At 39.2% G+C, this 16,017-nt stretch overlaps 1 protein-coding gene across 1 annotated transcript; it reads right to left on the bottom strand.

Annotated features, from left to right (window-relative positions):
- Positions 1–311: 311 nt before the first annotated feature.
- Positions 312–15,137, bottom strand: si:dkey-1k23.3 (heat shock protein beta-1). The gene is made up of 3 exons (XM_048556380.2): positions 14,611–15,137; positions 6,358–6,421; positions 312–4,334 (listed from the first exon to the last, which is right to left on the bottom strand). Exons 1-3 carry the CDS (start codon positions 14,942–14,944, stop codon positions 3,998–4,000), a joined length of 735 nt encoding a protein of 244 aa, XP_048412337.1. The 5' UTR covers positions 14,945–15,137; the 3' UTR covers positions 312–3,997.
- Between the last annotated feature and the right edge of the window lie 880 nt (positions 15,138–16,017).

Genomic DNA, 16,017 nt, shown 5'->3' on the forward strand with positions numbered 1-16,017 from the left:
CACCTAAAGTGTTGGAGGACTATGAGCTGTTGAAGGTATTTTGAGGGATTAGGCGTTGCAAGATTTAAATAATGCTATGTATTCCTCCAAATTTTTAGCAGAAGTTTCTGGCTGATTCAAGGGTCTGGGTGTGTCTGTAGATGCATTGATGTTGCAAAAATACACTGTCACCAGGTTAAAACAAGGGAAGTCACCAGTTGCCTTGGTTTAATCTATTATCTTTTCTTTGAATGTTAATATGCACAATGTACATAACTGTTGAAATGTAATCATAATACTTTTACTGATTTTCATGCACTAAAACTTTGACATGGTTAGAACACATTTAATTGAATGCTCATAATTGTCAAAATATCTTTTGCATCATCACCATGAAATCAGAAACAATGGGTATAAAATGTTTATGCCATTGTTGATAGAGGAAGCTCAAGATATGGAGGTGAAACTGTCCAGGCTCATAATGATCTAGAATATTGAGTATGAAAGTTACATGATGTATAAATATTTCTGTGGTTCTGGTTTAAGGGGTGTATCCTCATGGGTTTGGTTCATTCTCATTGGCGAAGACTGAGAGAAGATTTCAAGAGGCACATAGGATTTACCAGAAATCTGAGATGAGGGATGCTTAGAAAACTTTGGGAAGAATGGAAGTCTCACCTTGGATCTGGACCAGAAGCAAGGGGCTAGGGGTACAAACCATACAGTTACAACTTTGGCCCGGGGCAGAAATCTTGGGAAGTTTGTACACCATAAACTACCGCTCCAAAACCATAAAGTACTATATCTTTGTACTCAAAAGTAAATCACTGTCACCAACACAGGCCCATTTTAAATCATTGGCAATTAAGGTCCAAAGAGGAATATGAGAAGTGAAGAGGCTGAGCAGCAGCGTCCTCTTTGCTTGGCTTGAAACCATGAGACTTCCAGAAGCCTGAAGTCAATATTGAGGACTCCCAGGATTACACCTAGTTGCAACATGAGCTGTTTATGAACCAACAATGTCACTGTCAGATAAAGAAAGAAATTTCCCACTGCTCAGCCAAATAAAATACCTTTGTCCAGTCACAAAAGATTGCCAAGACTGTACATGATTTTTTTTTCTGATGAAGGGTCTAGGCCCAAAATGTCAGCTTTCCTGCTCTTAAGCTGCTGCTTGACCTGCTGTGTTCATCCAGCTCCACACTTTGTTATCTCAGATTCTCCAGCACCTGCAGTTCCCATTATCTCTGTACATGACCTTTGTCTATTTTCATTAAAGTAATTCTGTGACTGCTATAGAAGATGCCAATTAGCAGTGGCTTTGCATTTTGCTCCATATCCACCAGGAACTAGGTTAAGACTACTTATACATCAACAGATTGTGAATATTAATTCTGTCCTACTGTTCATTATCTCCTCATTTAGGTTGGGAAGAAAGAAAGGTGACCTTGTCCTGGATCTTCATAATTGAGTCCAGATCTCATAGAGTCAGAGTCATAAGCACAGAAACAGACCCTTCGGTTCAATTTGTCCATGCCAACCAGATATCCTGAAATAATCTTGTCCCATTTACCAGCATATGACCTGTGCACTCTAAACCCTCCTTAATCTTGTGCCCATCCAGATGCCTTTTAAATATTGTATCAGCCTCCACCACTTCCTCTGGCAGCTCATTCCATACCAGCCTCTGTGTGAAAAAGTTGCCCCTTAGGTCCCTTTTGTATCTTTTCCCTCTCACCTTAAACCTATGCCCTCTAGTTTTGGACTCAAGATGGTGTCAGAGTAGGATGTTCCAGCCATGCTCCTCTGCGTCTCCCATTCTTTGCTTTTTCCCTTTTCTGTCTTTTCTACAGATCTTTTTTCAAACATTTTATTTTTTAAACTCACCCAGAGGGGACTGAAGGAGGCAAATCCCAGATTGTCTGCCGTCACTAGCGAGTCCCGGAGCCGAGTCCCAGACGAGGCCGTGCAGGGAGGCAAGTCCCAGCAGTGTGTCCCAGACTGCAGGCTGGCGCAGGGAGGTAAGTCCCAGACCGGAGGCCAGTGGGAGGAAAAGAGCCCCAGACCGGAGGCCTTTGCGTAGGGAGGTGAGTCCCAGACTGGAGGCTAATGCAGGGAGGCGAGTCCCAGACTGGAGGCCAGTGCGTAGAAAGTGAGTCCCAGATGGAAGGCCAGCATGGAGAGGGGAGTCCCAGACTAGAGGGCAGTGCAGGGAGGTGAATCCCAGACTGGAGGCCCGTGTGCAGGGAGATGAGTCCCGGACCAGAAGCCAGTGAGCGGGGAGGTGAGTCCCAGACCGGAGCCCAGTGAGTGGGGAGGTGAGTCCCAGATCAAGGCCTGTGCGGGGAGGGAAGTCCCAGACCAGAAGCTGCTGCGGGCAGATGAGGCATTGGGTGTTAAAGCCCAGTGTGACCTGGAAATGTGGCCTGGTGCAATCTGAAGGCTTGGTACTGGCACAGACTTGGTGAAAAGGACTGTAATACAAGTACTTTGTAAAAGCTTTCTGTTCTTATGCTAGACTTTTGTTTATTATTTTTTCAACTCTGTACCAAATACTTAAGTCTCTGTACTTGTATACCTTTTACATAAGATGGCACCATAAGGGCACCATGGCAAACTTTTCACTGCACTCATTTGAGTGCACATGACAATAAAACTAACTCAATTCCCTACCCTTGGAAAAAGACCTTGCCTATTTACCCTCTCCATGCCCGTCGTGATTTTATAAACCTCTATAACATAGCCCCTCAGCCTCCAATGTTCCAGGAAAATTAGCCCCAACCTATTCAGCTTCTCTCTCTCCTTGAAGATTAGCCAAAGGTGCCTTACTTTCACTGAGTTATTCCATGGCAAATATCTATGGTGTAATATTGGGGTCCCAAGAAACTGGATAATTCAGATGTCCAACATTATTGTGCACTCCTTTCATAACTTACTGCACCAGTTCACCACTTTACAGGTCACAACTAGCTTCATATGTCCTTGTGTCCTTTATGTCAGTGAACCATGCAATTCTGGAATGTCAAAACAGTGCATATATTTATTGTTGTGCAATGACATGCACAATATTACCTGTTCAAAGGAAAGCTAATGGAATTGTGCAGCAGTGCTAACCACTGAGCGACAATGGTGCCCATAAATCATGGCCGTAAGACACTTGAGTTCCTTCACATATATAGCATAATATTCTGCTATTGTATTCATGGTGATTCAAAGGGAGTACTATTTGAAACTTTAAAGTAAGCATGGGTCACATTTTCCCTCAACCATCATGTAGACTAGAAAAGATGGCAGTAATTTTGTATTTCTTTCCACTTTTACAAATGATTATATTATGTTCTAGTTACAAGTGTGTTGCAGTTAAGAGTAAATGATTTATCACAAAACTCAGGTAAATTTTTCAGCACAAGGGTCATTGTGCATCGGGGCACAGCACACGTGGGCAATCACTGCCCACAAATTGTTTAGAGATTGCAGAGGCAAAGAACCAACAAAATGGAGTCTGGTCATCCAGAAAATGAACAGCACATGATTATACATCTAAATTACATGCAACCTAACCTTAGGCTTTAAACTACAATTACAAATCATAAAAAGCTTTGCACTTTCAGCATCTCTGAATTTGAAGAGTACATTATTGCCTTGTAACCACATTCAGATATCCGTTATTTCTACAACATATTGAAAGTAGAGGCACTTGTTAATAGTTCCAGTACAAAACATAATGTTCCAAATGTTGGCTGTTTATTATGTAAATCAAATATTTAAGATACTTTTAAATAACACGTTCAGTTAGTGCAAATATCTCATGGGATTTCTCAATATTCTCATTGCTTTACTGACATCAAAATGTGATTGATTCCAGATTTTGTCAAACATTCTTGTTCAATTGTCTACATTAGTGCAGATTCTTTTTCACTAACGTTATTAAAATAATAGCTTGCTTTAGGCTAATTAGCAGTCTTTTAATTGAAACATTCCTTATCAAGTTTGCCTGTTGTCTTTTCTCCACCAATTCTTATTTCATTTTGGTCACTTCCTGGTCTTGTTCTTGCAGTTCCACTTTCTCTTGCTCTGCCTCTTCTTTGTCTGGCTCCACCTCTTGTGGTGCATCCTTGCCTTGTTCCTTTGGAAGCTCTGTGTCTTCCTCTAGCTCCTTCCCTTGATCTATCTTCTCTCTCTCTTTCTCATCCTCCACTTCCCTCTCAGCTTCAGATTTATCTTCTGTTTGAGCAGGAGCTGTTACTTCCACAGGGACCTGGACAGCAGGATTAGGCAGTGGAGCTTCCACAATTAGGATCCCATCAGATGTCAAGGATGAAGTCACAGACAGGGTGTCCACATCTGAAGGAAGCCTACCATCACATTTTAAAATAGAAGAGGAACAAGGATTAGTTTTATTTATGAGAAACCCAACAAATGTGCTATGCAAGCTAAAAACACAGAATTAATTCTGTAACATGGTGCTTCCTCAAGATTGGTGTTTATTCCATATACAACATCTTCCATGTATATTGCAGGATTCTGTTTCTTTCTAATATCTAGACTATCTACAGTTGGTATCTGAGATACCTACAAAAGGTACAGGAGGTACTCAGTCCACTGGCATTATTTCTATCGATGGTACTTTGTAAATATTTTCAATGTGAAAAGCATTAGGCTAACTTTTCAACATTCATGATACACAATGTAATGACAGTGCATTAACCTGTAATTGTGCAATTAACCTGGACATTAGAATTCACAGAAAATTCACAATGATTCCTATTCTTTTTCTGCTTTGATCATCTCAGTGACAGCATTTTCATTGTATGAATGAAGAGATCAAACACATTGTTTTGAAAAATCAGCATACTGTATTTATCACAATAAAATTGTTACATTTATTTACTGAATTGTTTTTTCATCTTTAAATGCTGCTATGGCACCCAGTTTACATTTGGACTAAATTTAACCAAAAGTTACAATTCTAAATTTAGATTGCACTGTCCACAATGTCATTAATTTCCCATCTTTACACTGACCTATTTCTCTGCTGCACTCCCCATCCTCCTCCTTTCACCTCCCTTCCTCTCTCCCATGCCTTCCAATCTTTCCCCCTCCCTTCACTTCAATCCCTTCTTTCAAGCCCTCTCCTGCCTATCTCACTTTCCGAACCTTTATTTTGTTACTGCGTTGCCATTCTCTTGAACTGCTTGAATTGAAAAGTGCCCTTAGCCTTCCCCTGTGTGTGACACCACGAAAAAGCAGCCAGTTTTTGTTGTTGCAAATTATTCAATGAATCTTGAAATAATTATACACATGCAATTACACACTCACTGACACCTCCTTTATGTTTCTCTCCCACATATGGTATAGCATGAGTGTTGTTTGAGGAAATGGTTCTGAAATGGTTAATGCATCAAACGAAGCTGCATTAAGTTCCACCCAATGCAATGATGTCATAAAAACTTGCAGGAGGCACAAAGGTGGAGCAGTTCTGGATCTCAAAGAGGAAGCCCTACTTACCGTTTAGATTTCCTCATAGTCTTTGTAAGAATATTTGACTTACTCACGTAACTTGTACCTTAGTGCAATAAGCTACATCTTGTTAAAAACAAGAGTCAGTTTCCATTAAGACTCTCCAGTGGTTTCCCTCCATCACTGCAAACCAACCAGTGTTAGACCAAGGCAAGGAAAGCCATTGATGGCAGCAAAATACCCTGACCACAAGCTGGTAGTGGTTGGCATCACAGCACATACAACAGTTATTATCTGCTGATACGTCATCTTGTGTTCTGGAGAGTTTTGATTTTGTCAATGATGATTTCTATTCTCAAAGCAAGGTAAGGAGTTAATTCCCAAGTCTGCCTCAAATAGAATGGGAAACAAAGCTGTGTCCTGGGGAGTAAAGCTTTTACTTTACAATTGCTGTAATAAAAACTACCAGGCTTGCGTACAGGGAGATCTGACATAGTGACACAGCAGATCACATGGAACTGGGATTCAGGTCTGCAGGTCCCAGAGACATTCTCTTGTCATCCTTAGTGTAGAATTACATTAAATAAAGCCTGTTAATGTTCTCTCACAAAATGCAGACTTATCTTACTATATGCCATTGCTGTTAAACTGAACCACATGTCATTTCAGCAACTGCACTAACTGGCCTCCATTCTCACATGTACCTATATCATTTTCTTTTTGTTACCAGATTGTGTGAAATATAAATCGCTACTTTAATAAAAGACTGTCTAAACTCTCTCTAGGCAGTCATACTTATGTGTTTCTCTTCTCCTAGCTGTTTCTATTATATTTGCAAGTACAAATCATCTTATTAAACACAACATTCAAGTCAACTACCAATGTAGCGGCTTGATTAACAAAGGAAAATGTACTCACTTGTACTTTCTGGTAAAACTTCTTGAAATAAACCCATGTTGATCTTGTTTTTCCTCGTGATTTCCTGAAAACAAAAGCATTTTCATCTATCTATTTGTCACAATTTGTAGCCATATTATGAAGGCATGATGTTCAAAATAATTATGTGACCATAATCAGTCATGTGTATCATTACAATGATCTTATGTACTTTCTTATCTTCCTGTATAAGTTCAACGGAATAATATTTATTAATTAGCAATTAAGCTAAATCAGCTTAGAAATATCCTGCTGAAGGAGCTACTTAACAACAACCCTTTGTATACAAAAATATAAAAATATACCTCCTGGTGGAAAATGTACATAGGACAAGGATAGAAAAATCCAACCTATTTTGTCACCCAATGTAAAATAACTTGACTGTGCTTAGTGTCTGGGCTATTGCCCACAGTTTAGCTGCCATGGGTGAGGTGAGGTGCTGGAAGGCAGCCAGCATTATGGAGCAGTACTTCAACATCAGTGAATTCCTTCAAAATATCAGGGAAGAAAATTGAAAACGGAACAAAATTGAGATTCAGTAACTTCAAAACATTGTAAAATGGCCATATATGCCCAAGCTTTGATTTTAATAGGGCAATGCTTACCTCAGATTTTTAGAACATATCTACCTGTCCTTGTCACTTCCCCCATCCCGCTTCCAATCAGATATATAAATTAAATCCTGAATTTTCAGGGTTGCTGGCAAAATTGCGCAACAGTTTCACACAAAAAAAATCAAAGCAATATGGTTTCAGATGAATCTTCCAGTATTCCAATAATACCATGGCCAGTTAATGGGGAAGCATACCATTATATGGAAGTAAAACTTATGACTTCCTTTGCCATTGTTATGGTCTTAACTTTTTCTTTAAACACTCTACAAATTAGCAAATACTCCAATTGTTTGATATTTTTCAACTGAACCTTATGGGTGAAGGGCCAAGCCCTACAGAAAGAATGGCAGCAAGGAGACAGTGGCATCTGTCCTGAATTTAAAATGCCTTCATGTTGTATGAAGTTGGGGAGACGAAGTGGTTGATCCATATCGACATGAAGTCCTGGAAAAGAAAGAGCTAAAGGAGGAGAGAGCATGATATGTCTTGATTTTAATCATCTTACATTCCATCAAGCAAGAGAAACATTGAACAGCACAAAATGGTTTCCATCATTTTCAGATATTTAGATTTTCCCTGACTCTTTCCATCTCCCTTAACAACAGCAGAATACAACATTTAAAATGGGGAAGAGAATGCAGAAGAATCTCAGGCTGCAAACACTATGAGCTTGCAAACTTTACTATGAGGATTAAGATTGACTCAGTGATTCACTCAAAATGCTTGCCTCCCCTTATACAAATGAATCCTTAATTTAAATGCCTTACCTCAAGCCCATATACCCCTCCTATAATGAGACTAAGACTGGCACATTGCGATATGGGACTTCTATACTACTTATTGTACTTTATTATACTACTAGCCCCTCTACATTGGCATATTGAATTCCGTCACAAACCAGTCGTAATTTTACTTTAGTTTCATTCTCAAAGCAGGTAGCGAGAGTCAGAGAAATTTTGGTTTCAGCTAGCCCACTTGTCCCACCACACACTTCCCATATCTCATCCCTACCCCTTCATACTCCTCCAACCATCTGTCCTTTAGTCCCCCAAGCTGCCCATGCCCAGCCATGTCCTCTAAACACACTGTTCCTTATATTTCCATGCCAAGCTGTGGAACTTTCATTCCTTTTCACTGACTATACCCTGTAAAAAAGCAACAAATTCTGTAGGTATAATTGGATGTGTAGAAAGAGCATTGAATGAATTTATTTCCACTTTCTTTTTAAAAAAAGTCTCCCTTAAATAATAGTCACCAATAAGAAGTCCAGTCTCAAAGTATCGAAACCAGAAATTGGAAGTCCTTATAATTTTTTAATCTTAAACCCCTCCCACTAGATTATAGCCCCTTCCAATCTCTTCCACTGAGCAGGAGATACAAAAGCTTAAACACATGGACCAACAGATTCAACAACAGCTCCTCCCCCGCTGTAATTAGACTCCTGAATGACCTTCTCAATTTATAAATTTAATGTTGGTCTCACTCTTTATGCACCTTCTCTGCAGATGTGACATTGTATTTTTCGCTCTGTTCTAATACCCTAAAGCACTTTGTATGGTATGATCTGCCTGTATTGCATGCAAAACAAAACTTTTCTTTGTACCTAGGTACATGTGACAACAATGAATCAAAGTCAATTGGATCACAAGGAGAAACCAAACACACAGCGCAATGAATGATTAAGTTTCAACTTATTTCACCAAAAAAATCTGTAACACAGAGAAGCTTTTCAGACCGATTTTAGCTTGCCTAGTTAAAAAAAAATGGGTTAAAGAGGAATTAAAAACTGAGTAGGTCTTAATGAGGAAACATTTTAAAAACTTTCTGAAAAGATGCAAACGGATAACTGACAAACTGAGTATGATTTCAGCTCTGCTTGGAAATCTGGTCACAATGTTGTAAGATACTTGCCTCAATGAACCCTGATAAAATGCAGCTGGAGAAAACTCATGTTTGAGATCATGGATGAGGTCAGTTTTACAGGCAGAAATTCATGCAGATGGATAGTTTGATAGACAGACATAAAACATCGAAGAGGCTTGGACGGATTGTGATTATGCAAACAACTTACAAAGGCACAGATTTTTAAACTGTGGTTAGTTTGAGTTCAGATTGCAGGTGTTTCCAGACGCAACTGTAGCGCAAATTTCAGAACAGAACGCTAAGAAAGACAAAATATTTATAGAGTTGTAATAAATGATGGTATAGTTAGTGTGATGTTCCTTGATCCTTTAAACTAATTGCTAATATTTGCATTTAAGTGGCACCTATAATGTAGTAAAGCATCCCAAGCTATTTCATAGCAGTGATAAGCAAAGAAACCTGCACACTGAAACACATAATGAAATATTAACTTGCTAATTTTTTTCTGCTAATAATAGCAATGAGCAGAATGCTATATTGACATTGATGTTCATGCACAGTTATTGGCAAAAGCCTTTGATTTGATTAAATAGAACAAGCAAAACTTTCAATTATCCAGATAATAGCACCATCTAGTGTCTACAAATGCAAGTCTCCACCAGATGTTGCAAGTTACTGAGTTTTTTTTTAGCACTTTCTGCTTGGTCATAATTTTGATTTTTTTTTAAACTATCCTAGCACAGGGTCAGTTAGTTTCTTCTGCCAGAGAGATGTTCACTTGACCCAGACCAGACAATCTGTATGGAAGGGAAGCTCAGATTAGGTGCAACAGACTCAGGGAGCTGATGACATTACAGTGTAAAATGGCCAGTGCCTCTGCACTGATCGAAGAACATCACATTTTTAAATGTTTTATTTTAAGTCTTATTGTCTTTGCATTTAATCACCCTGAAAGTACAGCCTTTTGTGTTTTACAGCATCACCTACAGCTAAATTAGATACCAGGAACACAGATTTGTTAACATGCAAATGACATAAAGTCCACTGTCAGAAGAAGCATCCTTCCATATGCTTATGGCGATGGCTTGCAGTGAATTCATTGGCAATGAATTAATTTTATATGATACACGATTGCTGATGACTGAAGAGACCAATCCATGAGACACAACTTCTTTCACAAGTGCTGTATGTCAGGAATTTATTAAGTAATTGGTGTGAGCCGCTGTTTTCAACATTGGCATCTGTTGCTATGCACACTGACCCATAAAAGTAACATTTCTTTCTCCCTCCACTGATTGCTAGCATTTTGCAGCTGCAAAAATCAATGTTTAGGGCCTTTATGTTGTACTTTTAAGCATTCTTAAAGTGGAGTTTTGGACATTCCTCTGATCTGACTCCCTGCTCAGGCTGATCATCCTTGGAAAGGTGTCTGTCTTCCATCCTGCTGATATGACCCTGGCTGTAAAATCACCCCTGCCTCACAAATGCAAACATACCTGGGAGATTTGTGTCTGAGAAGACAGCAGCATTCATGATTTTGTCCCTCAGTGAGATGGCAAGAATATGCCACAGACATTGAAACAAAGTGCATAGTTGTGATTTTCTTTTGGATTATACTGCATGCATAATGTCAGCTCCAGCTAAACATGTCTGAGGAAGAAGAAAGGGGTGACTTCTAGTACAGAACCTTGCATCTTGTCTACCTGAAGACCATGAAGCATGAACATGGTAATTTTTATTATTCAAAGATTGACTGGTTTACGCTGTGTTGCATTTTATACATTTAGTGCAGCGATCGTTATTGTCAATGATGAAGGGACGCATCTTTGTTTTGAGTGCTGTCACCAAATTGATTTTAAATGGTGTTTTAAAAATCAAATTTCTAATTCTGGTACACCTGGAGTGTTCTGTCCAACAATCTTGGCCTTTACTTAGGGATAATATGTTACAGATAATGGTAACATGCTATGACAATCTGATAAAAGTTTGGTCACATATACAACTAATTTTTTGATATTTACAGTGGTGTATTTGCTACTGTCTGCTAGTATGTGGATGTTCAAAATAAATTATTCAGTAATTATTGCCTCAAAAGGAAAAGGTAGGACAACCAAATCCAGTGCTCCCAGAATGAAAAGGAGATTGAAATTAAGTTAAAGAAGAAAATAAAAGTGTCTGGTACATATATCAGGTGGAAAATATAATCGAGTACCAAGCTGGATACAGAAGGTTAAGAAATGGGGTGAAAAAGCAGAGGCAAGAAGGAAAGAGGGATTACAAAAACAAAGGGAGCTAGTATAAAAGGAAATCCCCAAGTCAACTATAAGGTATCTATCCATCATGTATCTTCTACCATTAGCAAAAGTGTGGCAAAAGGGGTAGAGTCTCTTACAGATCAAAAAGGGAAACTAAACTTAGAAACAAAAGGAGTAAATGAGGTGTGAAATAAATACTTTACATCTGTTTTTACCTATGGGGCAGATACTGCTCAGGCAAGGGTGGCAGAGGAGAAAACGCAGTCACAAGAAGGATTTAAAATTGATAAGGAGGAAGTACTGAAGAAGCTGTCTGTAATTCAAGTTGATCAGACAACAAGGACCAAACGAGACACCTCCAAAGATACTGAATTCAGTGAGAGTGGAAACTCAGGTGTGGTGCTGCAGGATTGCAACCATTTTGCCCATGTTCAAAAACTTGCATAAAAATCAGTTCTTGGCTTATAGTATCTTGTAGCGCATATCAACACAGTGCTAAGGTTGTAAATCTCTTGTAATAGATGAATATAAAGGTATTTTCAAGGGCTACATCTTTTCGACACACATAATTTAATGTTTTTTTCTCCATGTGGGATTGGCACATACTGCGATACGTTTCCAAAGCCAAGTGATAACATTCTAACCCATGTGGACATAATTCAGGAATTGAGACAGGAAGGTGAATGGGTAATATTTAAGCTTGTAGTGCCTGTTTTCAAACCTAAATAATGGCAGCTAGCAACTGAAAATCAGGAATGGGTACCTTTTCATGAACACAACACGATGGTTACACATCCATTTAACAGCTTCATCTAAGAACGAATGGGGATTACTTAAACACGCAAACTGGGTTCCTACTCTGTTGGGGACTTTGACTGCAATCTTCAGGGGAAAAAATGGATCGAGCATGCACCGTGGGTGATGGGAACTTGTAAAAGTCTTTCCAATTGCAGGGAAGAATTAGTCTGAATGTTGTGCTAGTAAATCCTTCTGTGGACCAAACCTGAAAGCATTTAAATGTTCTTATCCATTTATTTGATTCATTATTGTATGTGCCAGTTCCAATTTGTAGCTGAATTGTTTCAATGCACATGGCCCTGTGTCATGAACAGCAATGGTTCTATGAGATTACAAAAAACACAGTGATGAGAAAACCCAAGCTAGTTCATAAATCTAGAATCTCTCTATATTATCACTCAATTCATTCTTAATGACACTTTGATTTTTACTTTTATTGTCCTCAGAAGTACTTCAGTGACTCTAAAATGATTTGCAAAGTCCTGTGGTTGTGAAGAATGATGTATTAATATGTCTATCCTTTTTGCCTGTTTGAATGTGACCCCGAATCCTATTGTTAATTCAAATGAGGAAAGTGGTGGCCAAGGGGTATTATCACTATTAATCCAGGAAAATGTTCTTGGCATGTGCATCCAAATCCTGCCAAGACAGATGGCAAAATTTGAATTCAATGTTTTAAAAGTCTGGAGTTGAATGATGACCATTGTCACTGGTTAGAAAGACACATTGCGCTCACTGTTGCCTTTTAGGGAAGGAAACTGCCATTTGGGTAATTAGCCAACAATGCCCATATCTGATGAATGCACATAAACAAAAAAATAGTACAGAAGAAACAAAGGCAGATGTAGGCCATACAACCCCTCAAAACTGGTCTGCCTTTCGATAAGATCATGACTTATCCTTGACCCAACTCTACTTTCTCAGCAGATCGCCTCAAAGCATTTAAAAATTTGTTAAACTTAGGCTTAAAGGTAAATGGCAACCTACCATTATGTTTGATTTCGCAATATTAATTTAGTTCTTCAATCAAATGAAAACTGAACTCTCAGTTCATACCTCAGCTCATATCTATAGAACACTGATGCCTTTTTACCATTTGATATGGATCTCGTAATGATGTTCTAGATTTACCTATTCTGTAACATTTAATTTCTTATAAAAGAAGAAAGAAAGACTTGTATTTATGTAATGCTTTTACGAGAGCTGGGTGCCTCAAGGCACATTATGTACTTTTGAAGTGCATTCATTGTTATATATGCCTCTATGATTTGTCCTGTAACCTGATAGTTGCAGTGATCCAAGATTGAATAGTTCAAATTTTTCCATCTGAACCCAGCCCTCTTACACCAGAGAACAGAGATTTTGCGCAGTGAAATTCACAGTCAAACCTTTCTGCTCCCTCACATGCACCTGGGTACTGTTTGTGCAGTGGTGTTAAGCAAGCAGTGTTTCTGTGAAAATGGTGCACCGAGGAAAGCAGTGAAAGGAGCAATGTTCACCAAATATTCACCAAACATAATTCCCCCACCCCCTGCCCCACATGGTTCAGTTATACGGCATAATCCTGCGCTGTGTCTCTATCTCCCTGGTGTTTCAGTGATGCGCACTCAAACACAGTAGTGCAATCTAACCATTTTAGTTCAATAAGCAAGCAAAGGAACGTCTGAAATATGATGCTTCATCTGTAAATGAATGCTTATCCGGACATATATCTGAGACAAATTTGGAGACAGGAATACAACTTAAAAGGATTCTTAATTTTGAAACAGTGATGGACAGGGAATTTCAACATTTCTATTGTTTCATAATTTGGAGCAATTATCCTTTGTCAACTGATTCGTAATTAAGTCTTAATATTTTGGTAATGTTATCAAAATAACATGGCATTGATATTCTCCAACGTTGGATTAGACACGTTTAAATCTTAAACACACCGCACTTTGTGGGCACAAACTAAGGTGAGGGTGTGCTGCAATATGAATGGTTTTATACTGAAGGAGCAACGGTAATTTGGTTCTGCAGTGAATTCCAATGTGGCATACCTTTCACTGGTACAATGCAAATTTGGGTTCACCCTGTCCGCACCCATCTATGTAAAATGGTCAATTGGATCCTGAGGTAGGCACCAGAAGACCATCGCAGGTCAGTGCTTTCAAGAGGCGACAAAAAGAAAAGTGGAGAAAATGCGATTATGTGAAATGTTTCAAAATATTCTCAAATAATTGCAGTCACAACAACCTGCATTTGTATAGTGCTATTAGCATAAAAAACTGGCACGTCAAACAAAACTTAACACTAAGTTGCAGAAAGACATACGAAGTTACTAAATGCTTCATCAAAGAGACCTAGGGATGCTTTAAAGGAGAATAGTGAGCTGAAGAGTCTTAGGGAAGGAATTGCAATGTTTGAAGTTTATGTAACTCAAAGCATGGCAATTAGGAGTAGAGCGCTTAAAATGCGAGATGCAAAAGAGGTTGTTGAGTTATTACTGGTCATTGATATATCTAAGGAAGTCTTGTGACTCAGAGCTAGTGACTATATGTAGCTTCCAGAAACTCCAGTTTCAAGTTCCACACCACAACCTGCTGACCATGGAAGGAACATTCAGGATGCAATTCAACAGTATGAGAATCATTCCACCATTTACCCATTATTCCCCAAAAGTGTGGGCATGGAGGTACTCTTCAAGAGAAGAGTCTACGTACCTGAAATCTCTAAATAACCCTCCTGGATCTTCACCTGGAGCTCCTCAGGGGCGAAATGCCTCACATCAAGGCTGATTTTCCAGTTTCCCGAGGTCTGCTGGATCAGGGACATTCCCCCGGCCAGCTGCCGCTGCAGGGGTGATGGGCAGTAATTGGGTATTGTGCTGTCAGAAGGGCTCGAGCTGAGCCGATTCTCTACCCACTGCATCCAGTCCTTCAGTGGCTCTTCAGAGAGAGGAGGGAGCCCAAAGTCCTGATCAAATAACCGCTGGGGAGAATAGCAGCTCCGCAAGGCATCCCACCGACTCAGGAAAAAGGGATGTGAGAATGCCATTTCCTAAGGGACGGGAAGAGAAAATGTGCACTTCAAACTGAGGAAATGTGTCCTTCAAAATGAGTGTGCTGAAGGTAAAGAAAGCAGCTTGTACCGGGATGTTCCTGTATCTGACTATATTTATACAGCCGCCCTGCGCCTCATACATAACTTCATCACAAATAAATGTGCCTCTGATCATGCACAGGGAGCTCAGAACTTTCCAGCAATCAACTCAATGCGACCACATCAGGAGTTATATATAGAGACTTGACAAATAGACACTAATGATTTTATTTATAGTGTGCATTCCACAGCAAGGATTACAAAGATCTGCCATGTTGATGTTACTCTTTTACTGTCAATAGTTTTTTTCTAACCTCAACTGCAACATGCTGTTGCAGGCTCCTCATTTGCTCCAGTTTACCGTTTGTTCGTGACTATCATTGATGTTGTGGGCATGTTTTACATTTTAGTTGTTGAGGTGTTTCCGAGAAATTTTCCCATATCTTCCCCCAAACCCTAATGAAGTTGCTAGCGGCCTTGTTAATGGGGGCTAATGCAGCAAAGCACTTCAGAACTTAATTTCTGATTTATCTTCTACGTGAAAATAAAAGCTATGTACAGTTCAGAAACAGGCCATTCAACTCATCTGGTGTGTGTCATGGTTTATCTTCTAGATAAACCTCCTTCACCCTTGCTTAATCAAACACTGTCTCCAAATTTTTTCGTCCTTTCTTCTAGATACACTTATAATATCCTCTTAACACATTCAGCTCAACTATTCTATCTGGCAACATGGTAGAGTAGAATTTACAAATCCTAAACACTTTCTGGGCAAATGAGACTTCTTCTGAATTTTTTTTTGGATTCATTAATGACCTCTTTGGACTTATGGCCTGTTCTTTCAGATTCACAATGTCAAAACACCTTTTCAATGGGTGCCCAATCAATATCTTCACACTGTTAGAGAGTTCTATCAGGTCACTGCTCAGCTTCTACTTCTAGGGGAAAAAAAAATCATTGGCCTGTTAAATCTTTCCTGTCAGCTACACTTGGGCTAGAATTGCAAGTTGGATTCTGAGAATTCTGCA

This window comes from Stegostoma tigrinum, chromosome 26 (assembly GCF_030684315.1).
Source record: "Stegostoma tigrinum isolate sSteTig4 chromosome 26, sSteTig4.hap1, whole genome shotgun sequence".
Taxonomy (NCBI): Eukaryota; Metazoa; Chordata; class Chondrichthyes; order Orectolobiformes; family Stegostomatidae; genus Stegostoma; species Stegostoma tigrinum.

Coding starts and splice junctions, on each gene's coding strand:
- si:dkey-1k23.3 (XM_048556380.2), bottom strand. CDS start 14,944: ATGGCATTCTCACATCCCTTTTTCCTGAGTCGGTGGGATGCCTTGCGG. Junction 6,422..14,610: donor GGGTTATTTAGAGATTTCAG/GTACGTAGACTC, acceptor TTTTGTTTTCAG/GAAATCACGAGGAAAAACAA. Junction 4,335..6,357: donor AGTTTTACCAGAAAGTACAA/GTGAGTACATTT, acceptor ATGTGATGGTAG/GCTTCCTTCAGATGTGGACA.